We start from the raw sequence: 26,696 nt of genomic DNA, 5'->3' as shown, positions 1-26,696 counted from the left end.
GGGTTCAATTCCCACGGGGGGCCAGTATGAAAAATGTATGCACTCTAACTGTAAGTCGCTCTGGATAAGAGCCTCTGCTAAATGACTAAAATGTGTAAATGTATTTGTTTCGTAAGATTGTATGTATGTGGTTCTCAGTCATACAATGTTGTTTTTCGGTATGCTGTGTCATGTATTGTGCTGAAATGTTAGTGATGGTATTTTCGGTGATGAGCGGTTTCAGTCATTCAGTGTGGTTGTGGGTCAGCCCAGTAAAGCCTGTTGTGTAATAAAATATTGTGTGTGCATGGTATTAGTGCGCCTCTTGTCTTTGATTCTCTCTTTGTACTCATCTGAATTAATATAATTTTTTCCGTTGGCAGGTGCTATTCAGAGACTAGTTGAATGGGACAACTATTGTCCCCTTGTCCTTAAATCAATCGGTCTTTACTGGGAACCATCAGCCTCACAATGGTCTGAGTCCGCTAATATTGGGTTATGTACATAAATTGTTCCCATACTGGTCTGATGATAGGCTCTCTTGTTGACCCCATTTGAACACCCCAGCTAATAGATGTTTTGCTCACGTCAGTGGTCTCTACTGCCATAGGCTTACACACCTCGTGGGCTCCACAATCCCCCTTTTTCGCAGAATGGCATAACTTTTGCCCAATCATAACATTCGTATGTTGATTTCTCCATTTACTATTGGAGGTCAGTGTAAATTGGAGGCGGATCCTTCTCCTTTGGGTAGGGGTGTGCGTGTGAGGGGATTCGATTAATCCGGGAAGACGTATTTAGCACGGGTGAACGTTGATTCCATTCGTTTTGGAACCAGGCTGCTCCCGGGCGTGAGCCAGGTGCCCCGTTCAAAGCCCACGGCGAAGTCGGCTTAAAACAAAATAGATGTAATTAGCACGTGGAGTAATGAGTATGATTCTGTGTTTTCACATGCGAAAGTGATTGATTTTGATAAAAACGCTTTATCTGCTTTCCCAATGAAAATTCTACCATATATTTAATGGAAAAGAGATGATGTATGTTTCTGAACGAAGCACCATGCTGCCTTGTTGACAACATGACGAGCGGCGCAGATTACTGTTCGTTTTGAGGGCGCTCCTCCCTCACCGCTTTTGCCCGTTGACGTCACCGGCCATAGACCGGTGCCCCGCGGCTCACCATAATAGAATCCGCCCTGTGTGTTTTGTGCTCAGCTGAAAATGGCGTCCCGAAGCGATCGCTTTAACTTATCGCACAATAACATGGATCACAAACTACACAGCTAAAATTATATAAAATGGATACCAACTTCAAGGATAACCCATAAAAGCTGTTCTACAGGACAACGTATAGACCACAACAACCCAAGGAGTTATTTCAGTGGTACGGTGAAAATAATAGCATTTCCCCAATAGTAAGCTAGCTAATGTAAATTCCATGGCTAGCTAACGGTAGCAAGCTAGCGGGCTAACGTTCCGTGAATGAAGTCGCTAGCCATTGTACATATTTTAAAGAAATGTCCCACATAAATGTAACTTCTATAGCTACAATAAAATGTGTTGGATATGTTGACTAACACGGCTCTTGCGTTCGAACAGGAGACAACCAGACACAAATGTTTTCGCGGAAGTTAGCTAGTTAACCTTAGCTTGCTAACTAACAACAGTCTTGCAGCTAAGCGGTTCATTCTAGCTAGCCAGCTAACAACACAGCGTCTGCTGCAAGTCGGTCAGTTCTGTACCATTAAGCCAAGCACAACCATTTAACTCTGGTTTTGTTGCAAATAAACGTTTAATTTGTGCTTTCACATGTTTGCTGTTTTTTGGCAAAAGAATAACATTAGTTAACTAGTTGGCTATCAACGTTATCAGTTGTTCCTATGGTTACCTAGCTAGCCTATATTAGCTATGTAGCCAAATGCACTCATTACTATAGTAGCTGATAGCTAGCTAGTTAGCATTAAGTACAATACGCTATTCATCCATAATCTTGTCGCCAACGACAACTATTGAACTAATCTTTATCGGTCCTATATTATCTGGCAAACTGTCAATCCAATTGCCAGGACTTTTACCGGTATTTTATCTTAATTTTCCTAAAACTGGTTTTACCAATTGTTTTTAATCTGCTCAATTTTGCTTTTCGTGACATTGTTGTGATTTCTCTCAACTGTCTCATTGCATACCTAGGTTATGGAAGACCAAAACCCTCGTTACAGCAAGCGCTTGGTAAGTAACTAACGTTACAGTTTTACAAGATACGTTTAGTCATGCTAACTAAACCAATATACTTCTGGAGTTGGCCAAGTTGGACCCTTTTGCAAGTGTACAATAACAACATGATAGTTTCCTTAATCAAAACCACTGTTGCATCGGTAACGAGCTCAATCAATAGATTACAGTGTTGCTGATCAGTTGCCATGCCAATATACTGGATGTGTGTCAGTGGGTTCAATGTAGGTTCAAGTTCGCTAGTGTTGTCCGACCTGAAAATGCTTACTCGTGTGCGTTAGGCTGAACTTTTTTGTTCTCATGCAGTGAGAAATTTAGAGGAAAGGACATCATTCAGTCAAATTTATTTTATAAATCCCTTTTTACATCAGCAACTGTCACAAAGTGCTTATACAGATACCCATCATAAAACCCCAAGAGCAAAAGACAACCCACAGACACAGCTGTTCTTTGTAGAACCATTAGGCTTTTCTAAGGGGTGTGATTTTGTTTTCTCTGCTGTCATGAAAAATGATCCACAGAATTATAGATAATAATGGAATGTTTTCTTCTTTGAAACTGTGGTTAAATCAAGATATGAGAATGGTGAGTAGGAAACAGCATGCGAGGTGTTGTTTTGAGTAGGGATAAGAGCAGGCAGGGTTTTTGTGGAATAGGGTGGGGGTGAATGGGGCAGGGGGTTGTTGTGCTGGATCCATCTGTCTAGCCAAACTATGAGAGCAGAGGGGGGATGGGGTTGTAGTAGGATAAGCCCCTCCTTCTGGGATGCCCATACGGACCATTAAGTGACCGAATGACTGATCCGCAAATCTTTCTGTTATGAAATATCACAATATGTTTAACATTTTTGATGTTATTTTATGTTTTTGAATTATACAAGTTCTAAATTTGCTTGGAGTTGTGCATGACCCTAGGCTGGCAACACATACATTGTAAGTGATTTCAATGGGGCTTTCTCCATTCTGATTGTTTTATGCTGTTCAATCAAACTTCAACCAAAAGTTGATCTCATTTGAGGTCATTTCCACACTGCCACGTAGGGCTGCACGATATGGGCAAAAAAAATCTAGGCCTTATTTTTAACCAAATATAAACTGTTGAAATCATGGAAATATAATGATTATTCTAATTCTATAGTTAGAATGTAATACATTTTAGTAATTTAGCAGACGCTCTTATCCAGAGCGACTTACAGTTAGTGAGTGCATACATTTTTCATACTGGCCCCCCGTGGGAATCGAACCCAAAACCCTGGCGTTGCAAGCGCCATGCTCTACCAACTGAGCTATAGGAGGGACTGTGAATACAGCGTTGTTTGACAACAAATGAAAATGCTAGGGAGGCGTTTATATGATTAGGAATTAGAATACTATCAGGATCACTATGGGTGTGTTATTGTGACAGGGTAGGAACCAAAGTGCTGCTCAGTGTTTCCCATAATCTTTGGCTACATTAAATGTTTTCTCTTCATGTAGTTAACAAATTCATGCTTCACCTATTCCGCTCTGATATAGAAGATACTGTTGCACAAACAATATGCTGATATAGGCTACACCAGCACTGGTATCAGGCTGTATTAGCTAGCTATGTTTGCTCTGACTCAGTACATTTATTTAGCATTAGCGGCTTACACAATTTATTTTAGGCACAACTTCCTAAGAAAGACAAACTAGCTGTTTGGAGACAGCAAGATACACAAACGAATAGTGTAATTATAGAACGTTTCTGGATGTATATTAAGTAGCACAGTGGAAAGCAGCATCGACGTTATCAACATATCAGGGATTTTATTTTTTAAATAATATTATCTTTGAGAAACAAACAATCACCTAAATAAAAGCTAGACAGTCGGGGAGAATCGAAACTTCCCAAAACAATTAATTTAGCAGTATTGTTTTTGTTATTATGTTTGAGCAAAATAACACTGCATTAGCCATGGCAAAATACATAGAATTGCAGGAAATTAGCTTTAAAACTGCTAAATTCTCTCAGCTCCATTGCAGGATATTAGCTTCAAAACTGCAACATTTTCTCTGAGCTCTACGGCAAAATGTGTAAAATTGCAGGAAATTGGCTTTAAAACAGAAACAATTTCTCTCAGCTCCATGGAGAAATTTGTAGAATTGCAGGAAATTGGCTTAAATATTAAAACATTTCTCTACACCGCCAAGATGGGGGCCTCTAAAATTGTGTCTAAAATCCAACTGGTTGTTTCCAACTGGAAGTGGTTGTTTCCTTGCTCTGCAAGGCTTTTGTGGTCAATTGGTATTGATGCTTCTTTGGTGGAAGTTATCGACGTGTTCAAAGGGTCCCTAATTCGAGCCAAGGTTGGGGCAAGGAGAGGGACTGAAGCAATACTGTTAAATATGCATGGTCTTAGCAGAAAGCTCATTCAAAGTGATACAATAAGTTGAGTTTCTGCCTTGTGTCACTAGCGTACGGGGACGCGGCGGCGCTACCAGGATGACGGTATCTCGGACGATGAGATTGAGGGGAAGAGGACGTTTGACCTGGATGAGAAGCTGCAGAGTGACAGGTTCAACTCCTACCTGATTAAACACATGGATGGAAAAGGTCAGGGGTCAAACCACACTGTGATATCCCTTAGAGGCATTAACCATGTTTCTCCTATGATATGATGATCTTGACCTGGAAAAAGTGTTCGTTTTTTAATCTGGCAAAAATCATGGCCCTAATTATGGTGTGTTCTATTATTTTTTTTGATTACTCTTGGTGTGCCTACCCTGCATTGTCTATAACGTGTTTCTGTCTGTTTCTCTGCAGACTTCACATTCGAGTACATCCAGAGGGAGGGGCTGAGAGACCCTATCGTCTTTGAGAAAAAAGACGGTCTCGGCTTAGAGTAGGTCACGCTTCTTTCTAATTATCTAGCCGACCTTCCTCACTGCATATCTGTGGAGGGATAGAAATATAACAGTTGGTTGACTCTCTGATTCTCCAAATTTATTTAATAGTCTCTCTCTCTTTTGCTCTCTCTCGCTCTCATTCTTTCAGAATGCCAGACTCTGATTTCAGTGTGAGTGATGTCAAGCTGTTCGTAGGTAAGGCCCAAACTATGAACACTATGAACTCAGTTCCTGATTTCAACTGATTTAACAGTGCTACAGCCCCTGTGAACAATTCTCCCTGCCCTTTGCCTGTCCCCCTCTCTCATAGGCAGTCGGAGGATGGTTGACGTTATGGATGTGACCACTCAGAAGGGCATCGAGATGTCCATGGCCCAATGGCGGCGGTACTACGAGACCCCGCCCTCGGAGCGAGATAAGCTCTATAATGTCATCAGCCTGGAGTTCAGTCACACCAAGCTGGAGAACCTGGTGAAACGACCCGCCTCGGTAAGACACACACAAACCAGAACCTCGTCAGACACCTCACCTTGAAAGATACACACACATATAACACCAAACTATCACATGGCAAGCTAGGGAGTCTGACCATTGTAAACGCTGGGCTATCACTTCCACAGAGCTCTGGACAGTCAGTGATGTATGTCCCTACTGACCTTTTCTCCCCAGGTGGATTTGATAGACTGGGTGGACAACATGTGGCCAAGGCACCTAAAGGAAAGACAGAGAGACTCAACCAACTCCATCATAGAAATGCAGTATCCCAAAGTGCAGAAGTGAGTCCAACACCTGCACATTTACATGGCCTTCATTCCTCATGTACTCAACCACACCGATTTTCTTTTACCCCATGCAGTGTTTGTGGGTGGAAGCGTGAGTTGATTGAATAGAATGTCTTTATTACATTGTTTCAATGCTGGTTGATGTTGGATGTAAAGATGTATTATCTTCCCTCTTTTCTCTCTCTCGCTATCTCTCTCTTTCAGGTACTGTCTGATGAGTGTCCAGGGCTGCTTCACAGACTTCCACGTTGACTTTGGTGGTACGTCAGTCTGGTACCACATCCTGCGGGGGGGCAAGGTGAGACGACATCAAGGAGAACTAGAGCCTTGATGTGTCACGTTTAAATCGCCACAGAATTCAATAGGAACATAATTTATCCCTGACCAAGATGGCTGCCATTATCAGCACATTCTAGAGTTATGAAGGTTTCGGACATATGCCAATTTCATATTTTATTGTATCTCTCTGTCTATCTATCCCACTTTTCAACCCTGACCTCTGACCTCCTGTAGGTGTTCTGGCTGATCCCGCCCACACCCCAGAACTTGGAGCTGTATGAGAACTGGGTGTTGTCAGGGAAACAGGGAGACATTTTCCTGGGGGACAAGGCTCAGGACTGTCAGAGGATAGAACTGAAGCAGGGATACACCTTCATGATCCCCTCCGGTACGTACACACACACACTGAGACGTACCCACACACATACACCCGGACACACACATACAAACATAATCTAACCTCCCCAACTGTTGATGTCTAGGCTGGATCCATGCTGTGTACACCCCTGAGGACACACTGGTGTTTGGGGGAAACTTCCTCCACAGCTTCAACATCCCCATGCAGCTCAACATCTACAATATTGAGGACCGCACACGAGTGAGTACCGTACCCTACTGTACACTGTAGCACACTACTGCACAATGTAACACACTACTGCACAATGTAACACACTACTGTACCGTAACACACTACTGTACCGTACTGTAATGCACTACTGTACCACAGTAACACACTACTGTACTGCAACACTGTAACACACTACTGTACTGTAACACAGTACTGTACCGTACTGTAACACACTACTGTACTATAATGCACTACTGTACTGCAACACTGTAACACACTACCGTACTGTAACACACTACTGTAACACACTACTGTACCGTACTGTAATGCACTACTGTACCACAGTAACACACTACTGTACTGCAACACTGTAACACACTACCGTACTGTAACACAGTACTGTACCGTACTGTAACACACTACTGTACTATAATGCACTACTGTACTGCAACACTGTAACACACTACCGTACTGTACCACACTACTGTACCGTACTGTAACACACTACTGTACCACACTACTGTACTGTACTGTAACACACTACTGTAACACACTACTGTACCGTACTGTAACACACTACTGTACCACACTAGCACACTACTGTACTGTAACACACTACTGTACCACACTAACACACTACTGTACCACACTAGCACACTACTGTACCACACTAGCACACTACTGTACTGTAACACACTACTGTACCGTACTGTAACACACTACTGTACCGTAACACACTATTGTACCGTAACACACTACTGTACCACACTAACACACTACTGTACCACACTAACACACTACTGTACCACACTAACACACTACTGTACCGTACTGTAACACACTACTGTACCACACTAACACACTACTGTACCGTAACACACTACTGTACCACACTAACACACTACTGTACCGTACTGTAACACACTACTGTGTGGTCCTCTGTAGCTCAGCTGGTAGAGCACGGCGCTTGTAACGCCAAGGTAGTGGGTTTGATCCCCGGGACCACCCATACACAAAAATGTATGCACGCATGACTGTAAGTCGCTTTGGATAAAAGCGTCTGCTAAATGGCATATTATTATTATTATTACTGTACTGCAGATCCATGAGTTTGGATGAGTACTACTTGATTAGGGGAAAAAGGAATTGTGTTGACTTTCAATATCTAATGTGTACTGCTATCCTTGTCCCCTCTACAGGTCCCGGCTAAGTTCCGATACCCCTTCTACTATGAGATGTGCTGGTACGTGTTGGAAAGATACCTCTACTGCCTGACCAACACCTCCCACCTCACCCCTGAGTTCCAGAAGCACTCTCTCGGCGTCGGTGAGACAGTTTAATATTTTCTGTCTCATTTGTTTCCCTCCTTCTCTTTTCTCTCCGTTTTAATTCCTCTGAGTTTATCCCTCTGTCAGGTCTGACCCGTGAAGACTCTGAGAACAAACTCAACGGCCACGTGAAAAACGGCACGGAGAAAAAGAAAGAGGGAGACGATGGTGAGGAAGAAAAGGAGGAAAGTGAGACAAAGGTCAAAATGGAAGAGTCTGATGATGATTCCTTCCCCCCTCCTGGTGCCACTAAGCTGGGGGTGAGGGTAAACCTGACCCCCCTGGAGCTGGAGGGGCTGTGGAACCTGCTGGGGAAGCTGGAGGAGCTGCCGGCCCACAAAAAGTGTGTCCCCGCAGGCATCCGCAACGCCCCCGCCCTGCTCCACGACATACGGGTGGGTACAATACACCAGTCTAGAATATAATAATAATATATTATTTAGCGGATGCTTTCATTTAAACCCACTTACAGTAGTGCATGCATACATTGTATGGTTGGCCCCAGCAGGAATTGAACCCACAATCCTGAGGTCGCAAGAGCCATGCTCTACCAATTGAGATACACAGGACCAGTCTATGGCTGCACTAGCTATATACATCAGTCTATGGCTACGTTTCAATATCCACACTAGCATACAACTTCCAGTGCATGACCAATAGCTTAATTCTAACTGGTATGCTACTGTAGATATTGGAAGGGTACCTATTAGCATCCAGCTGTCTGTATCTATTTGTAATCTGCTCAGTCAATAGTCTTGACATGACCCTGACAAGGCTTCTGTTCTGCTGTGTTCAGGCTCTTCTGGAGGAACACTGCAACGACGACCCCAAGCTGTCTTACACTGGAAAGCCCATCGTCAAGTGGCCCAAGAGGGTGAGCCAGAGAGCACATGCCTCTCATACACACATTCAAACATCCACCTAACATAACTTTCCTGTCTCCTCTCCCCCCTCCCCAGCCCTCGTGGTACCAGCCCCCTCCCCCCTCAGTGGTGTACCGTCCTCATCTCGCCATGCCCCACAAGGCCGTGGTCTCGCGCCCTGCCAAGCCCGCCTCTATCTCAGCTCTGAGAAGGCGGCGCGTGCGCTGCAAACACTGTGCAGCCTGCCAGAGGAAGGAGTGTGGCGAATGCAACTTCTGCAAAGACATGAGGAGGTTCGGAGGACCCGGGCGCATGAAGAAGGGCTGCATGATGCGCCAGTGTCTCACTGTGAGTAGCCAGTGCAGTACCTTCACACCCAGAGAGAGAGAGCGAGGTGTGTATATCTCGCTGAATGAGTTGTGTGTGTGTGTGTATAGGATGTTGACCCTTGTCTCTCCCCGTCTCCAGCCTTGCCTGCCTAACTCAGCGGTGTGTGCTCTGTGTGGAGGGGGCCAGGGGAAGCAGGAGTGTTCAGACGCAAGCCCCTCCTCCACAACCCTCATGGAATGCTCCAGCTGTGCTCAGATCGCCCACCCCGACTGCATCAAGGTGACCAGGCCTTGCACTAACAGATACATGTATACCTGTCCTACAATCTGCACTGAAAATCCCTCTTGTGCAAAATATACTTCCAATACATATTTTCTTTACAATGTATGCATCCCACACAACTCAAATGGCCCTTACGGATGATAGAGGTGTTATAGCTGTTTATAACAATCCTCTTTGTGTATGGCAGGTGTTATAACTGTTGTTAATTCTCTCTCAGGTTCCTGGGGAGGGCAGGATCAACAAGGACCTGCCCAGCTGCTGGGAGTGTCCCAAATGTTACCAGGGCGAAGAAGGCTCCTCATCAGAGGTACCCCATCATTACTCTTCCTCTCGCTGTCTCTCTGTGTCCCTCTCTCTGTCAGTCTCTCTCTATTCCTCTCTGTCCGTATAAGACAATACCCATCTACTCTATTGATACCTGTTTTGTGATAATGATGATGCCCTCTGTCTCGCTCTCCCTCTCGGTCTCAGTCGTCCAGCAGTGATGAGGACAGTATGGTGTCTACAGGTTCTCTCTCTACGTCGAGGCCGTCGACGCATGCCCACCGGGAGGGGATAGGAGATGGGGAGGCAGGCGGTGGGGTGAGGAAGGGGCGACGCGGCAGACCCCGCCTGACGTCCTCTCTGTCCCAGCGGAGAGTGCCGCCTCCCTCTCAGCGGTTGTTACTGCAGCAACAACAGAACAGGAAGAGAGCCGGGGCACTGGAGCTACGACTCAGGAAGAGGGTGAGAGACATAGAGAGAGAGGGGGGATGGCTAGAGTGCTTTTTGATTTTGGTTAGCGGTCGGAGTTAAAGCTCTACATCCATCGTACAATCATTCCTTACCACCAAGGAATCTCCTCTTAAATCTTACAATCGGTAAGCACATGCAGTCCTATTTAAAAGCACACTATCTCTCTAAACCAGTGCATGATTATTCAAACCAAAGCATTGTTTAACCCATTTACCCATTATCCTCTCTACAGAAGCAGACGTTGTCTCTGGAGCGTTCTCCTAAGCTCCTGAGCTCCCAGGGTCTAACCCACCTCCAGAGAGGGGTGTCCTCTCACCTCCACTCCCCTGTTGGCAGACTGTCCCGGGGCCGTGGGTCCTTCAGAGGCTCCCCCTATCACTCCCCTACAGGGGCGTGCCTCCAGCCCCCTCAACCCTCCCTCAGCCTGGCCCCCGCAGGCAGGGGAGAGGGGCACAGGGAGCGAGGGAGAGGAGTACGGCTCAGAGGAGGAGCAGCAGGGAGAGGAAGAAGAGGACAGAGACACGGAGGAGCAGAGGAAGAGAGTGATAGCAGTAGCAGTAGTAGCAGCAGCAGTAGTAGTAGTAGTGATGAGGAGAGGGAGAACGGCCTGCGGGCCAGACGGAACAAAGAGAACCAACCACAGAGACGAGGAAGAGGAGCAGCCAAAGAAGATGAAGAGGAGCAGAGTGAGGAGTCCAACCAAAACGGAGAAGAGATGGATGAAGACGGGAGGGAAGGAGGACAGGCGCAGACGGAGCCACCTGTCCTCGTAGTGTCGGACCTTAGCGACGACCTCATGAAGGGCTCGTATCTCACGGTGACCCTACAGCCGTCGAGGGCCAAACGTGACCCGGGGGCCATCGTCCCCAAACTGGAGGCTGCAGTCGCCCCCCGGCCTGCCCCTCCCGGCCAGAGTTACATCCAACGCAAGAACCTGGCCCGACCACCCCTCAGGACCCACGCCCCAGACCCCTACGCTGCACCCTCGCGGTCCGACAGACACACACACACACGCGGCTCCCATCCAGACCAGAGGAGAACGAGGCCGGGCAGACCAGAGAGAACAAACAATGGCGCTTCCTCCTCCTCCCCTGTTCCTCCTCTACTCCTCCCTTTGTCGGCTTTACAGGATGGGGAGAGGGAGGTGGCGAATGGAGGGAGTGAGCCAGGCTGTGAGAGGGAGGTGTGGGTATCTGTCTTCCGTTACCTGACTCGCGCTGAGCTCTGTGTCTGCATGGCCGTCTGCAAGAACTGGCACAAATGGTAAGAGACAAAAACAATTTAGAATGCATTTTATACACACACACACACTATGAATGTGTCTGCATGCGCAAGAGTGTATAGGAGCTCGATAACCAATTAAAACGTGTATGTTCTGTCATAGGAGCTTGGATAAGAGGCTGTGGATGCAGGTCGATCTGAGCGTATCTAAATCCATCAGTCCTCAGGCTCTGTCAGGCATCATCAAACGCCAGCCAGTCACCTTGGACCTCTCCTGGACCTCCATCTCCAAGAAACAACTCACCTGGCTCATCAACCGCCTGCCAGGTACACATAACACACACACAGGCCACCAAACATGTCCTCACACACTTGGACTACTACTCACTCTGGAGATGTAACTTATTCTCTCTCTGGCTCAGGGTTGAAGGATCTCATGTTGTCTGGCTGTTCCTGGTCTTCCATTTCGGCTCTGAGCTCGCCCAGCTGCCCCCTCCTGCGCACGCTGGACTTGCGGTGGGCCGACGGGATCAAAGACGGACAGGTCAGGGACCTACTCAACCCCCCAGGTGAGACCGCACCCCCTTTCCTCCAACGTTTTCTGTTTTGAGTTAAATACTATTTGGATAAATCCCTTGTCATACTAAATTAATTAGATGTACCCTGCTAAAGTCCGCAGCAGACAGATATTTTCTTATTTTTTCTCTCTTCCACCGCCTTCCTCCTGTCACCTCTCTTTCTCCTCTGCCTCTCCCTCCCTCTTCCTGCCCTAATTCCCGTCCACCCCTAACCCCTCTCACTCTAGGTTGTGATAACCGCAGTCAGCTCAGGAACATGCAGTCTTTCCGTCTGGCGGGGCTGGAGATCAGTGACTCTACTCTGAGGCTAGTGATCAGACACATGCCTCTGCTGACCCGTCTAGACCTGTCCCACTGTGGAGGCCTCACTGACCAGTCCATCAACCTGCTCACTGCCGTGGGCTCCTCCACACGCAACACACTCACTGAGCTCAACCTAGGGGGTAAGACTTGGACTCACACGTACACAGCCACAGCTGAGACTTGGAGCAGTGTGCACACATACAGGATTGTGACTAGTACTTGATATTGAGTTGTTGTTGTTGAACCCCGGTCTCTATCTCCCAGGCTGCAGTAAGCTGACAGACGCATGTCTGCGGTACCTCCGCCGGCTCTCCTGCCTCTCCCTGCTGGACCTGCGGGAATGCAAGAGTGTGTCCCGCAAAGCCTGCGAGGCCTTCATCTCTGAGCTGTCTGTCAACACCGTCTACTGCCTATCTGAAGACAAACTGATCCAGAGGATATCCTAGAGGCCGCCTCCTCTGTCTGGGACAGGGGATACAGGGAGAGGTTGGGGACATCTGTGTGACAGAGAAAAGACTGTAGGACAGGGAGGCTTAAAAACACCTGCTGTCTCTGAAGGGAGCAGGAATGGGAAGTGCTTAGTTACTGCACACTTAGTGGGAGTAGGGTTTCTTTCCATGTTGTGTATATATATTTTTTTTACTAAACCAGACGACAGACTCAGGAGTTTGAGTTTAGGCGCCTACGCTGCGTGATGAAGCTGGGGATGGGAAGTGGACTCCATGATATGTGGAGGGGAGAGGTTAGGGGGGTTCTTGTGAGGGTGGCAGGGTATTGTGGGGGGGTCGGTCATCCCAGATGGGGTTCTTCTCTTCACCCTGGGAGTTCTAAGTGCTTTATGACAAGGCTGTCTTTACCCAAAGGTGTTGGCTGTGGACTAACTAACTCCTCCAGGTGTACTGTGGTCAGGTTTCCCCACCCTGAGACAGAGGGGCGCAGACGAGGGATTCGGGACGGTGCGAGAGGGCAATCAACATGGTGATGAGACCACTCCCAAATAAGGGCGGGGTATGAATGAAATGGGGTGGAAGGGGCGGAGACATGGTAAATGGCGCGTTCTCAAACAACTGTTAGAATTCAGGTGCTATCACTCCCAAAACTCTGTTTTGTACAAATATGAATCTATGACAAGTCTCTATTCTAGGAAATACCCCTCACCCCACTTTGATGCATTTTCTGTTTCCCATGGATAAAATGTGAGTTCCCTTTTCAGTTTAGTTTTTACTTGTTAAGACTCCGTGTATAAATGTATTATTTGCTCTCATTATTCTGTCCTGTTACCCTTTGTTCTAGTGCTTCTGAGGGATCCTTCTTTCCTTCCCACCCTGCCACATCTAAAAACCCAATATAAATATATTATAAATATATACTTTTGTGTTTCCCTCTTAGATGACAAAAAAATCCTGTAGCATTGTAATTATTTTCAGAAACCTTTTCACTTGTTTTTTTTGTTTTAAATAAATTTAAAATAGACAATTTAAAGGTTAACTGTGCCAGATGTATGTGATTTTTGGGTGGTTTGGCTGCTGTAGCTCAGTTGGTATAGCATGGCGCTTGCAACGCCAGGGTTGTGGGTTCGTTTCCCACGGGGGGCCTGTATGAGAATGTATGCACTCACTTAACTGTAAATCGCTCTGGATAAGAGCGTCTGCTAAATGACTAAAATGTAAAATGCTGTGTGCTGAGATTGAGAGAGAGAGAACGGGACGACATGTGCAGACTGCAGATCCTCATTTCACAATGGGTTAATTGATGAAGAATACTTAAGTAATATGGTACTTAGCCCAGTGTTTTACAAATCTGTCCTGGAGATGTTATCTAGAGTGTGCAGGCTTTTGTTATGGTGTCAGACGATTTGCTGTGTACATGTAATCCCCATTTTTTTTATTGTGTGCAAAGAGCCCATGGTCATCAGCTGGAGATTCTCACCATGCAACTCTAATTGGCATCTGGTGTTTAGAAGTGGGGATAGAACAGTTGTGTACCCTTCAATGATTGTATGGCAACAAGCATCACGCGCCTTTCCTTCCTCCCCCACTCCAGCTGCTAGCAATAACCTGGAACTAAAGCGACGCTGAAAATGACGTGAAAAATATATAACAATGCAAACTGGAGTGTGCATATTGTCTCAGCTGTTGCAGTCTGTTTTTGTTAAGAATACCGGTCTGTAATAGGGGTTTCTTGTTCCCTGAATGTTGGTGATTGGAATGTGAACACCGACAAGGTACATTGACAGCATTCGAATTGCCATCGCTATCATCGGACGTATCATATACTCTAGTGTCCTGGATGTGTATTCGAAATAGGCCGTATCTCGGTCTATTATTTTGACCGCACAGGATCAGAAAAAAAACCATCGCGAAAGCGAGTGGTTGAAGATTGGGAGTTGTTTGCTAGTTAGCACATCAGCAGGACTTGATTCCGTCGTTTGTTACAGGCAAACGGCATTGCTAGACTAGAAATGGACATGGTCAGACGTACAATGTTAGCCAGCTAGTTAACCAGCATGATAGAATGGAAAATAAGTGATGTCATATGTTCATCTTAGCCAGTTAGCTAGCTTACCTGGCTAATGTGGGTAGACGAGGGCTAGCTAGCCAGCCATGTATTTTATTCGGCACATACTCCTAGCCTAGTTTATTCCTTAGCTAACTAATGACCAGTTTTATAAAGTAGAATCTTGCTACCTTGCGCGAATTTTTTTTTGTGCACTCGTACTCCCACGTTTGAGGGAAATAACAATTTTGCTGCTGCTGGAAGAGAAATGGTGAAAGCTGTATAGCAAGTTGCTAGCTACATTTGATAAACAATGGCTCAAGAGGCGTTTCCTTTTCATTTTCTGGTTTGGAACAACCAATACCTTGAGCTTGAACGGCAACTACAGAAAAACGAGGTAGGTCAACCTGGGGTAGCAACATCAGTTTCTCTCTTTTTAACTGTTTTGAGTTTGACAGTTTGCGTCCGCCGCACAGTTCATGACCCACCAGTGCTGTTCTCACACAGGAGAATGTGGATAGCTTGGACCAGCGGGGGCGCACCCCGCTAGAGCTGGCTGTGTGTCTGGGCCACCTGGAATCAACGCGTGTGCTGCTCAGACACTCTGCAGACCCGACGCACTGCAACGCGCAGAGCTGGACTGGTGAGTGGATACACAGGGGAACATATGAGAAGAATACAAATCACCTGTTTCCTAAAACAGCAGGGCCATTCTATTGCTATACTTTTTTTTTTAAAGGATACAGTGCCTATACAAAGTCTACACACCCTTGAACTTTTACAATTTTGTTGAGTTAAAGTAGGATTCAAATGCATTTGTCATTTTCTTGTCAACGATCTTCCTACACAGAATTTTTTTTTTTTTTTTTTTTTTTGTATTCCACTGAGAATACTCAGTGGAATACATTTTAAATGTACAAATTAATGAAGAATAAAATACTAATATACTACATTCTGAAAGTATTCATACCCCTTCACTTTTTCCACATTTTGTTACATTACAGCCGTATTATAACATTTATAAAATTATTTTTTCCCCTCATCAATCTACACACAATACCCCATAATGATAAAGCTGGGGAGTTTCTCCTATTCTTCTCTGCAGATCCTCTCAAGCTCTGTCAGTTGGATGTGGAGCGTCCCTGCGCAGCTATTTTCAGGTCTCTCCAGAGATGTTTGATCGGGTTCAAGTCCAGGCTCTGGCTGGGCCACTCAAAGACATTCAGAGACTTGTCCCGAAGCCACACCTGTGTTGTCTTGGCTGTGTGCTTAGGGTCGTTGTCCTGTTGGAAGGCGAACCTTTGCCCCAGTCTGAGGTCCATATGCGCTCTGGAGCAGGTTTTCATCAGGGATCACTCTGTACTTTGCTCCGTTCATCTTTCCCTCAATCATGACTAGTCTCCCAGTCCTTGCCTCTGAAAAACATCCCCACAGCATGACGCTGCCACCACCATGCTTCACCGTAAGGATGGTGCCAGGTTTCTTCCAGACGTGATGCTTGGCATTCAGGCTAAATAGTTCAATCTTGGTTTCATCAGACCAGAGAATCTTTTGTCATAGTCTGAGAGTCTCCAAGCGGGCTGTCATGTGCCTTTTACTGAGGAGTGGCATCCGTCTGGTCACTCTACCATAAAGGCCTGATTGGTGGAGTGCTGCAGAGATGGTTGTCCTTCTGGAAGGTTCTCCCATCTCCACAGAGGAACTCTGGAGCTCTGTCAGAGTGACCATCAGGTTCTTGGTCACCTCCCTGACCCAAGACCCTTCTCTCCCGATTGCTCAGTTTGGCCAGGCGGCCAGCTCTAGGAAGAATCTAGGTGGTACCAAACTTCTTCCATTTAAGAATGATGGAGGCCACTGTGTTCTTGGGGACCTTCAATGCTGCAGAAATGTTTTGGTACCGTTCCTCAGATCTGTGCCTCAACACAATTCTGTCTCAGAACTCTACGGACAATTCCTTCGTCCTCATGGCTTGGTTTTTGCTCTGACTTGCACTGTCAACTGTGGGACCTTATATAGACAGGTGTGTTCCTTTCCAAATTGGTTGTAGTTGTAGAAACATCTCAAGGATGATCAATGGAAACAGGATGCACCTGAGCTCAATTTCGAGTCTCATAGCAAAGGGTCTGAATACTTATGTAAATAAGGTATTTCTGTTTTTTATTTTTATAAATTTGCTAACGTTTCTAAAGAGCTGTTTTCGCTTCGTCATTATGGGGTGTGTAGATTGCTGAGGATGCTAAAAAAAAATATATATATATTTTTTTAGAATAAGGCTGTAAGGTAACAAAATGTGGAAAAAGTCAAGGGGTCTGAATACTTTCCATATACATATAAAAAAGCATGAATGGATTGCATATGATCATAGATACAATCCAGCTATGTAGGCCAACAAACATTATTTACAATGGAGAGCGAAAACACAATCACAAGAATGGCTTCAGATCAAACTCTACGTTAAGTTCAAAGAGGGCAAGGGCTTTCAAACTATATAAACTAGTGACCCGCAGTGTTAGTCATTATACCCTGATGAAGACCGCTTGGCTGTCAACGTTGTTACATTATTGCATCTGAGTGTGTTTTCAAATTTTACTTCTGAACTTGGCTAAACGAAGCAGGTGAATACTTTTATGCAACAAATTATTTTATAATGTTAATAATAATTTGTTAAAGTTTGTAACATGTATTTTCACTTTGTTATTATGGAGTATTTTGTTTAGGTCAATGACAAAAAATTACAATTAAATCTATTTCAATCCCACTTTGTAACGCAACAAAATGAGAAAAAAGTTACATGGAGTGTAGACTTTCTATAGGCACTGTATGTGGGTTGATGGTGTGTGTCTATGCCCAGTGTTGCAGGAAGCAGTGAGCACAGGGGACCCTGAGCTTTGTCAGCTGGTGCTGCAGTATAGAGACTTCAAGCGAGCCACATAGCGACTGACTGGCATCCCAGAACTGCTCAGCAAGCTAAGACGGGTGAGGTAACACTTTGCAGTCTTCGCTTCAGCCATATAACACACACAGGTAACACACCTGTCAATCAGATATCTGAAACTCACCATGCTGTGTCACCTCTTTCAGGCCCAGGATTTTTACGTGGAGATGAAATGGGAGTTCACCAGTTGGGGTGAGTGTGTGATTGTGCGTGACTCATATCTCCTTACAGTGTTCGGTTTCAGCACAACACAGATGAACAGCTCCCAGTTATACTGTCACTGTGATGCACTGAAGTGTTTACAGTGGTTGACCCCCCCCAACCTCTCAGTGCCCCTGGTCTCCAAGGTGTGTCCCAGTGATGTGTACCGAGTGTGGAAGAGTGGCTCGTGTCTACGGGTGGACACCACTCTACTGGGCTTTGAGCACATGACCTGGCTCAAGGGCCGTCGCAGCTACATTTTTAAGGGCGAAGGTATGCCACTGGTGATATGGTTTCCATAGAGAGCGGTTGAATGGTGAATGTGTGTTGTCTCCATAGTAATGTGTCTGTAGAGAATGGTGCTGTGGTGATGGAGGTGGACCTTGACAAGCAGGTGGTGTACACAGAGCCTCTGTCTCTCTCCCTGCGGGACGCCCCATCTCTCCTGGCTGCCCACCCAGGAGAACACCGCCCAGAGACTCACCTCCCCTATCGTCTCCACACACCTCAACACACGCAACATCGCCTTCGAGAGGTAGCTACTTCACACACAACATACTCACCTACCTGGTCTGACTTATAATTCTTCTCTCCTGCTCTTTGCTGCTCAGGAACAAGTCTGGTATTTGGGGCTGGCGCTCTGAGAAGAGTGAGGCAGTCAGTGGCTACGAAGCAAAGGTGAGCCAGAGACCCCATTGGACTTTAAAAATGTTTTGAATAGAAAGTGTTTCTTGGCATTTTTGATTCTGACTCATGTTTTTTTTTCTTTGGTTTGTTTCAGATATACAGCGCCACTAATGTGGAGCTGGTGACTCGATCAAGAACAGAGCACCTGTCGGACCAGGACAAGTCAAAGAGCAAAGGTACACACACACACACACACACACAGACAGAACACACTTATGTTTAAGTTGTTCATAGTGTACGTACAGGCACAGCATGGTTCTATCCCTCCTCTCCTCCCAGGCACCAAGACTCCTCTTCAGTCCTTCCTGGGGATAGCTGAGCAGCATACCGCTCATAATGGGGTGAGTTTTATAAAGACACCTCCACCTCATATTGTATGTGGTGGATAGATGCTTTGATGGGCTGACTGATGGATGTGCATATCTGTCTCTCCCCATGTCTCTCAGAGTAATGTTTCTCAGTGTGCCAGCCCCCATAACCCCACGGCCATCACAGCTGAGGAATACTTTGACCCAGAGTTCCAACTCAACGAACGAGACATCGGACGCCCCGTGGAGCTCACCAGCAAAGTCCAGAGGTGCTCCGTTGTTGCCATGGCAACACAAAACCAGGATTGCCATAACACACAGTCAAGCTCAGAGAAGCCCAACATCACCACGTCTCTCTCTCTCCAGGTTTAAGGCCCATCTGTGGTTGAGTGAGGCTCACCCTCTGTCATTGGCTAAGCAGGTCACACCTATCATTGACCTCATGGCCATCACCAATTCCCATTTTGCCAAACTACGTGACTTCATCACCCTGAGCCTGCCCCCCGGCTTCCCGGTCAAAATAGGTGAGGCTTAATCCCAAACTGCCCCCTACCTTCTAGGCAGGATCTGAAACAGAGTCCCAGAGAGAAGAAATGGAGAGGAGCAGGTGGTATCAGAAGAAAAAGCACACGCTTTACATTTTAGGCTGAAACAAAGTGACAAGAGTTTGAAGATTCTCTCTCTCTCTCAGAGATCCCTCTGCTCCATGTGTTGAATGCCAGAGTGACCTTCAGTAACCTGTGTGGCTGTGATGAGCCTGTCAGCTCTGTCACTCTGCACACACCTGAGGAGGACCCCGAGGCTGGTAACCACACACACACACACACACACACACACACACACACACACACACACACACAAAAGGGCTAGTTATACCTTACGGCGACGGGCCCTACGGAGTGCAGTGTTGCAATGATGTTTTTCATCCAAAAGGGGCAGCTCCTTGTAGTGCGCTCCGATATTCTACGTGGTCCTGTGCCACATGAACATTTTAACGCGCTGTATCATTCCTTGCATAGCCATGGGGGAAGTGTTGTGTATATAATCTCAGTGACTGTTAAAACAATAAACCAAACAACATTGTTGCCTTATTAGAATGTATTTTGTTTAGAAGTAATAACTATTGATTCCAGTAGTTTGGGAGTCTGGATGGGTGAGGTATCATGTTACCGAAAGGTGCACGTTGCTCTAAAAAATTGATGTGGAAAATTATCTCCCTGTCCGTCTGCTCCCAGGGCAGGCCCCACCTCCCTTTCACTGCGAGGTTGACCCCACCGTATTCGAACCACCCCTGGACTACACCACACTTGGTCCGGGCCGCAGCGAGCCAATGAGAGACGAGGACGATAACTTGCTGCAGTTTGCCATCCAGCAGAGCCTATTGGACGCAGGGACAGAGAGCGACCAGGTGAGACAGGAAATAATCATGGTTTACTGTTAATAGAAGTCATTGATCCACAAATTAAATACACTGCTAAAAAAAATAAAGGGAACACTTAAACAACACAATGTAACTCCAAGGCAATCACACTTCTGTGAAATCAAACTGTCCACTTAGGAAGCAACACTGATTGACAATAAATGTCACATGCTGTTGTGCAAATGGAATAGACAACAGGTGGAAATTATATGCAATTAGCAAGACACCCCCAATAAAGGACTGGTTTTGCAGGTGGTGACCACAGACCACTTCTCAGTTCCTATGCTTCCTGGCTGATGTTTTGGTCACTTTTGAATGCTGGCGGTGCTTTCACTCTAGTGGTAGCATGAGACGGAGTCTACAACCCACACAAGTGGCTCAGGTAGTGCAGCTCATCCAGGATGGCACATCAATGCGAGCTGTGGCAAGAAGGTTTGCTGTGTCTGTCAGCGTAGTGTCCAGAGCATGGAGGTGCTACCAGGAGACAGGCCAGTACATCAGGAGATGTGGAGGAGGCCGTAGGAGGGCAACAACCCAGCAGCAGGACTGCTACCGCCGCCTTTGTGCAAGGAGGAGCAGGAGGAACACTGCCAGAGCCCTGCAAAATGACCTCCAGCAGGCCACAAATGTGCATGTGTCTGCTCAAACGGTCAGAAACAGACTCCATGAGGGTGGTATGAGGGCCCGACGTCCACAGGTGGGGGTTGTGCTTACAGCCCAACACCGTGCAGGACGTTTTGCATTTGCCAGAGAACACCAAGATTGGCAAATTCGCCACTGGCGCCCTGTGCTCTTCACAGATGAAAGCAGGTTCACACTGAGCACATGTGACAGACGTGACAGAGTCTGGAGACGCCGTGGAGAACGTTCTGCTGCCTGCAACATCCTCCAGCATGACTGGTTTGGTGGTGGGTCAGTCATGGTGTGGGGTGGCATTTCTTTGGTGGGCCGCACAGCCCTACATGTGCTCGCCAGAGGTAGCCTGACTGCCATTAGGTACCGAGATGAGATCCTTAGACCCCTTGTGAGACCATATGCTGGTGCGGTTGGCCCTGGGTTCCTCCTAATGCAAGACAATGCTAGACCTCATGTGGCTGGAGTGTGTCAGCAGTTCCTGCAAGAGGAAGGCATTGATGCTATGGACTGGCCCGCCCGTTCCCCAGACCTGAATCCAATTGAGCACATCTGGGACATCATGTCTCGCTCCATCCACCAACGCCACGTTGCACCACAGACTGTCCAGGAGTTGGCGGATGCTTTAGTCCAGGTCTGGGAGGAGATCCCTCAGGAGACCATCCGCCACCTCATCAGGAGCATGCCCAGGCGTTGTAGGGAGGTCATACAGGCACGTGGAGGCCACACACACTACTGAGCCTCATTTTGACTTGTTTTAAGGACATTACATCAAAGTTGGATCAGCCTGTAGTGTGGTTTTCCACTTTAATTTTGAGGGTGACTCCAAATCCAGACCTCTATGGGTTGATAAATTTGATTTCCATTGATAATTTTTGTGTGATTTTGTTGTCAGCACATTCAACTATGTAAATAAAAAAGTATTTAATAAGATTATTTCATTCATTCCGATCTAGGATGTGTTATTTTAGTGTTCCCTTTTATTTTTTTGAGCAGTGTATTTATCAGCTTTAGGTTTTCATGACGATTGCCACGGAAGTTCAGTAAGTACAAAACCTGAGTAAAATCGCTCTCTCTGTAGGTGACTATATGGGAGGCTCTGACTAACAGTCGTCCTGTTTCTGGGCACATACCGTCACCCCTGTACGAGGATGACTCTCAGCTGGAGAGGTGAGAAAACAGTCTCCATACATACCTCATTTTCCCCTTCACCTTGTTCATGTCAAATAATGTATTATAAGGCTTTCCCTCTCTGGCATTACCTTTAAACCGTCATCCCGCTACCTCTCTCTGGCAGGGCCATCCAGGAGTCCCTGTCGATCTCATTGGCTGGTGGTGAGGAAGGAGAGCCTGCAGATCCTGCCCCTCCCCTGTCAGTCTCGCCGTCGCACCCCGGAGCCTACTCCCCTCCCTCCTACAGCTCAGTGGCTAAGCCGCGGTTGCCGGTGCCATTTTCCGTGGCAAACAGCTTTGACGAGCAGCTACGCATCGCCATGGAACTCTCGTGTAGGGAACAGGAAGAGATGGACATGTATGAGAGGGATGAGTGCTTGTAGGGTTTCTTTCTCTGTTCATCCATTGTTTTCTGACCAGAGGATGAGGAGAGGAACCCATTCTAGAGTATTTGAACATAGCCATGCAGAGTGGTATTATAAGGATGGAGGAGGAAAGGGAAATTATTTGGGGAGATTGATTGCCAGTTTCTGGGATATGATGACTTAATTCTGTTTCCGGTTACAGGGTGAGGAAGAGGAGGAGCTGGAGAGGATCCTTCAGCTGTCACTTTTAGAGAAGTAGCCACGTGTCTTAATTGGGGAACAAACATGTTAATGCAGGGGTGTCAAACGTACGGCCCGCGGGCCGGATCAGGCCCGCAAACGGGTTTAATCCGGCCCGCGAGATGATGAAAAAAAAAAAGGTGAAAACATATTTTTTTTTTTTTAAGTATAAAAATGCGCTGCAATTTTTCAATAAAATAAACTGCTGTTCCAATTGCGTCCACTGGATGGCGCAATAGCAATTGTGTTAAGCAAGCAAACTGTTTATACCGGGGCAGAGCAAGTAGGTCAAGCACGTGCAGCAAATGAGCTACTTTGTTTTGCCCGCGATATTTATTACGGCTTCTACTTTTAACATTATGTGCTTTGGCACCCTCATTGCCCCAATATGTCTCTGTCAAAAAAGAGAAAAGTGGACGCAGAGTGTTCCAAGAAAAATTGTCATCCTATTTAATCACGGAATTGAATGGGAAAGCTGTATGTTTGGTGTGTTCAGAGCATGTTGCAGTGCTGAAAGAATATAACCTTCGTCGCCACTATGTGAGTCTTCATGCCGACAAATATGACAACTTTCAAGGACAGCGGAGATGAGAGAAGGTGAATGAACTGTTGGCGGGTCTGAAGAAACAGCAGTCTGTGTTTACTCACAGCCGAGACATCAGTGACGCTGCAGTGAAAGCTAGCTACCTCATTGCTAATGAAATCGCAGTGGCTTCAAAACCATTTAGTGAGGGTGAATTTGTAAAAACATGCATGATGAAGGCAGCGGAGATTGTGTGCCCTGAAAAGCGGCAGGCTTTTGCAAATATCAGCCTGACAAGAAACACAGTTGCAGACAGGATTTCCGATCTTTCAGTGGATTTGGACAGCCAGTTGAAGCAAAAAGTAAAGTCATTTATTGCGTTTTCTGTTGCAATTGATGAAAGCACGGACATTACAGATGTTGCACAACTGGCCATTTTTTCATCCGCGGAGTTGATGACACATTGACCGTCATCGAGGAGTTCGTGGAGTTGGTGCCGATGACAGATACAACGACAGCAGCTGATATTTTTACCGCACTCGTCGGCGCGCTGGACAGGGTCGGAGTGGACTGGTCCCGCGCTGTCAGCCTGGCTATAGATGGTGCGCCCTCAATGATCGGGAAAAAAGCAGGGGTTGTGACAAAGTTCAGAGAGAAAGTGCAATCTGCAAATGGAGGACGGGATTTTTTGACTTTTCACTGTATTTTGCACCAGGAGGCTTTGTGTTGCAAGTCATTAAAGATGGATAACGTCATGAAGGTGGTCATCCAAACTGTTAATTTCATCCGATCCAGAAGCCTGAATCACCGTCAGTTTGACAGCCTTCTCAGAGAGAAAGACCACATCTATGGCCTGCCATACCACACTGAGGTAAGATGGTTAAGCCGAGGTGCTGTGCTGAGGCGTTTCTTTGATTTACGAGAAGAAATTGAACAGTTCATGGAAGAAAAGGGCAAACCAGTGTTAGAATTTCATTCCGCAGAATGGATGCCGGACCTTGCATTTATGGTGGATGTTACAGAGCACCTGAATAACTTGAACAAACAGCTGCAAGGGCGCAACAAAGTTGTCACGCAGTATTATGACAGCATACGTTCTTTCAAGTTGAAGCTGTCATTGTGGGAGACGCAACTTGCCGGTGGTGATGCAGCTCACTTCCCCTGTCTGAAAAATGTGTGCGCGACCCAACATGTGGCAGACATGAAGCGGTTCAAAGATAAAATAACTGTACTGTTACGGGAGTTTGAGCAACGCTTTCAGATTTATGTTTATATGTTTTTTAGGGCTGTCAAAAATAGCGCGTTAACGACGTTAATTAGTTGTTTGCTGTTAATTACGTCAATTTTTTTAACGCATTTCACGCATGCGCAGTGTGACAAATTATTCAGGTCAGGAAAGTGGTTGGGAGCTAGAGGCGAGATGGAGCAAGGTGAGCAAAGTGGGCCTATTGACGGATTCAAATATAAAAAGAATGATGATGGTACAGTTAACAAGTACAAGGTTATTTGCAAGATTTGTAAGAAGGAGTTTCAATTTCACCGGAGCTGTTCAAGCTTGAAGTACCATGTCAACGCCAAACATGCGTTTGCTGGGCCGTCAGATTCAGCAAGTGGTTTGCGCCAGACCACGCTGAATGTTTGCAGGCAATTAACAAAATCAACCTCAGATAATTTGACCAACACAATAGCAAAATGGATTGCAAAGGATTGTAGACACATTAGCATTGTAGAAGACTCAGGTTTCCTTGATGTTTTGCAAGTGGCGTCTCAAGACTCATTCTATAAGCCACCGTCAAGAGCCACAGTTATGAAGAAAATCCACGAGCTCTATGAAAACGAAAAAGAAAAAAGGAAAGAGGTCTTGGCTCAAGTAAATCATATCGCCCTGACAGGAGACCATTGGACATCAGTGAGTAACAACAATTACCTCGGAGTAACTGCACATTTAATCAGTGACACGTGGGAACTGAAGTCTTTTGCGCTGACTATATTAAAAACTGAGGAGCGTCATTTTGCGGAGGCTTGTAAAGAACAGTTCCTGTCTGTTGCACGTGAGTGGGACATCGTATGCATTTCAGAAAAAAAATGGTTAGGATTCAGGTGTAATTGCAAATAGTGATTAATCATGATTAATCCACTGAAAATTCTGATTAATTTGATTAAAAATTTTAATCATTTGACAGCCCTAATGTTTTTATGTTGATGTGCTATTGTTTTTAATTGATTTTATTTTATTTGTATATTTAACCTATTCTTGACTCTGTGGTTCTTGCACTTGTTTGGGGAACAGGATTTCATTATTTTTATCTACATTTCTGCCTGAGAAATGACACCCTGATATAGTTCTGTGATCTGTGAAACAGTTCTGTTAATCACTGAGGCATTGTGTGTTTGTGTGTTCTTTTTCTTTAGAATTTTCAAATAAACTTGATGTGTTTTGTGATTAATAGTGATGTTGTGCTTGTACTATTTTGGACACACTGTCCTCAGGCTCCAGCTTTATGTTGTATGTTGATCGTATTAAAACAAAGAAAACAATCTGAAGTTGTTGTTTTTAAGTTATATATACCATGATTTTTCCGGTCCGGCCCACTTGAGAATAGATTTTCCTCCATGTGGCCCCTGAGCTAAAATGAGTTTGACACCCCTGTGTTAATGTATTGTTTTTGTTTTTTTATCCTGCAATGTTAAATTATTATAATGTAATTGTTATTTTATGATGTCTTAATAATGGGGCACTGAGAGAGTATAGGACCAGACTGCAGGGAGGGAGGTTAGGATGTAGGGAGTTAGAGATGGTACTTTCCTCAAGGTGGGTAAAAGCAATATGGTAGAAACGATAGTTACCGGAGTGTAACTCCAGTTCTATGAGTGGAGCGGAGCCCCATAGGGGAGCTCTGCTCCTATTGGTTTACCCACTGCCCTAAGGCAGCATCAGCCTGAGACAAAATTATGCACACAGCTACAGCCAATAGGAGTACAGGTGTCCCTATAAGAGGGGATGCCTCCCCTCAATCAGCCTCCCGAGATATTTTTCTTCAGCGAGACTAGAGAGGGTCGGCAGGGCCTTAAGTCCTATGGGGCTCCGCTCCACTCATAGAACTGGAGTTACACTCCGGTAACTAATCGTTCTATATCGTGGAGCTCTGCCCCATAGGGGAGCTCTGCTCCTATTGGTTTTAGGCGGAGCGTAGCGCTCCAAAATGTACTCCCTGCCGAGCCCAACACTTCCCATCGAAACGAAAAGGTCAGGCCTAGCAATGGCTGCAACCAATTCCTGCAGTACTGCAACCACTGTAAAACCATACAAGTTTCACAATATACTGCATCATCGGTTAAAAACCCGCCCCACCTAGTCCAATGGCAACA

The 26,696-nt window shown here is 45.9% G+C and overlaps 2 protein-coding genes across 2 annotated transcripts; both read left to right on the top strand.

The window, feature by feature from the left end:
• Window positions 1-1,199: 1,199 nt before the first annotated feature.
• Window positions 1,200-13,610, top strand: kdm2ab (lysine (K)-specific demethylase 2Ab). Its single transcript, XM_084150330.1, is given in 23 exon segments — window positions 1,200-1,362; window positions 2,169-2,207; window positions 4,646-4,784; window positions 4,995-5,073; window positions 5,226-5,272; window positions 5,388-5,566; window positions 5,747-5,853; window positions 6,064-6,157; window positions 6,373-6,526; window positions 6,621-6,736; window positions 7,906-8,032; window positions 8,122-8,429; window positions 8,831-8,908; window positions 8,994-9,245; window positions 9,366-9,506; window positions 9,727-9,816; window positions 9,981-10,257; window positions 10,260-10,270; window positions 10,477-11,507; window positions 11,629-11,792; window positions 11,888-12,034; window positions 12,271-12,486; window positions 12,611-13,610. Coding segments are annotated over 22 exon segments (3,975 nt in total). The 5' UTR covers window positions 1,200-1,362; window positions 2,169-2,171; the 3' UTR covers window positions 12,793-13,610.
• An 816-nt stretch (window positions 13,611-14,426) lies between these two features.
• ankrd13d (ankyrin repeat domain 13 family, member D) lies at window positions 14,427-25,843 on the top strand. The gene is given in 19 exon segments (XM_084149772.1): window positions 14,427-15,239; window positions 15,350-15,485; window positions 17,694-17,773; window positions 17,777-17,818; window positions 17,924-17,969; window positions 18,108-18,251; window positions 18,332-18,428; window positions 18,430-18,513; window positions 18,590-18,656; window positions 18,760-18,841; window positions 18,945-19,006; window positions 19,112-19,242; window positions 19,340-19,497; window positions 19,665-19,778; window positions 20,209-20,381; window positions 22,108-22,196; window positions 22,324-22,572; window position 22,767; window positions 22,770-25,843. Coding segments are annotated over 19 exon segments (1,893 nt in total). The 5' UTR covers window positions 14,427-15,155; the 3' UTR covers window positions 22,824-25,843.
• Window positions 25,844-26,696: the final 853 nt, after the last annotated feature.

This window comes from Coregonus lavaretus (genome assembly GCF_964263955.1).
Source record: "Coregonus lavaretus genome assembly, chromosome: 32".
In the NCBI taxonomy this organism is placed as follows: domain Eukaryota; kingdom Metazoa; phylum Chordata; class Actinopteri; order Salmoniformes; family Salmonidae; genus Coregonus; species Coregonus lavaretus.
Note: the sequence above shows the minus strand (reverse complement) of the source record. Positions and strands in the feature narration are given on the sequence as shown.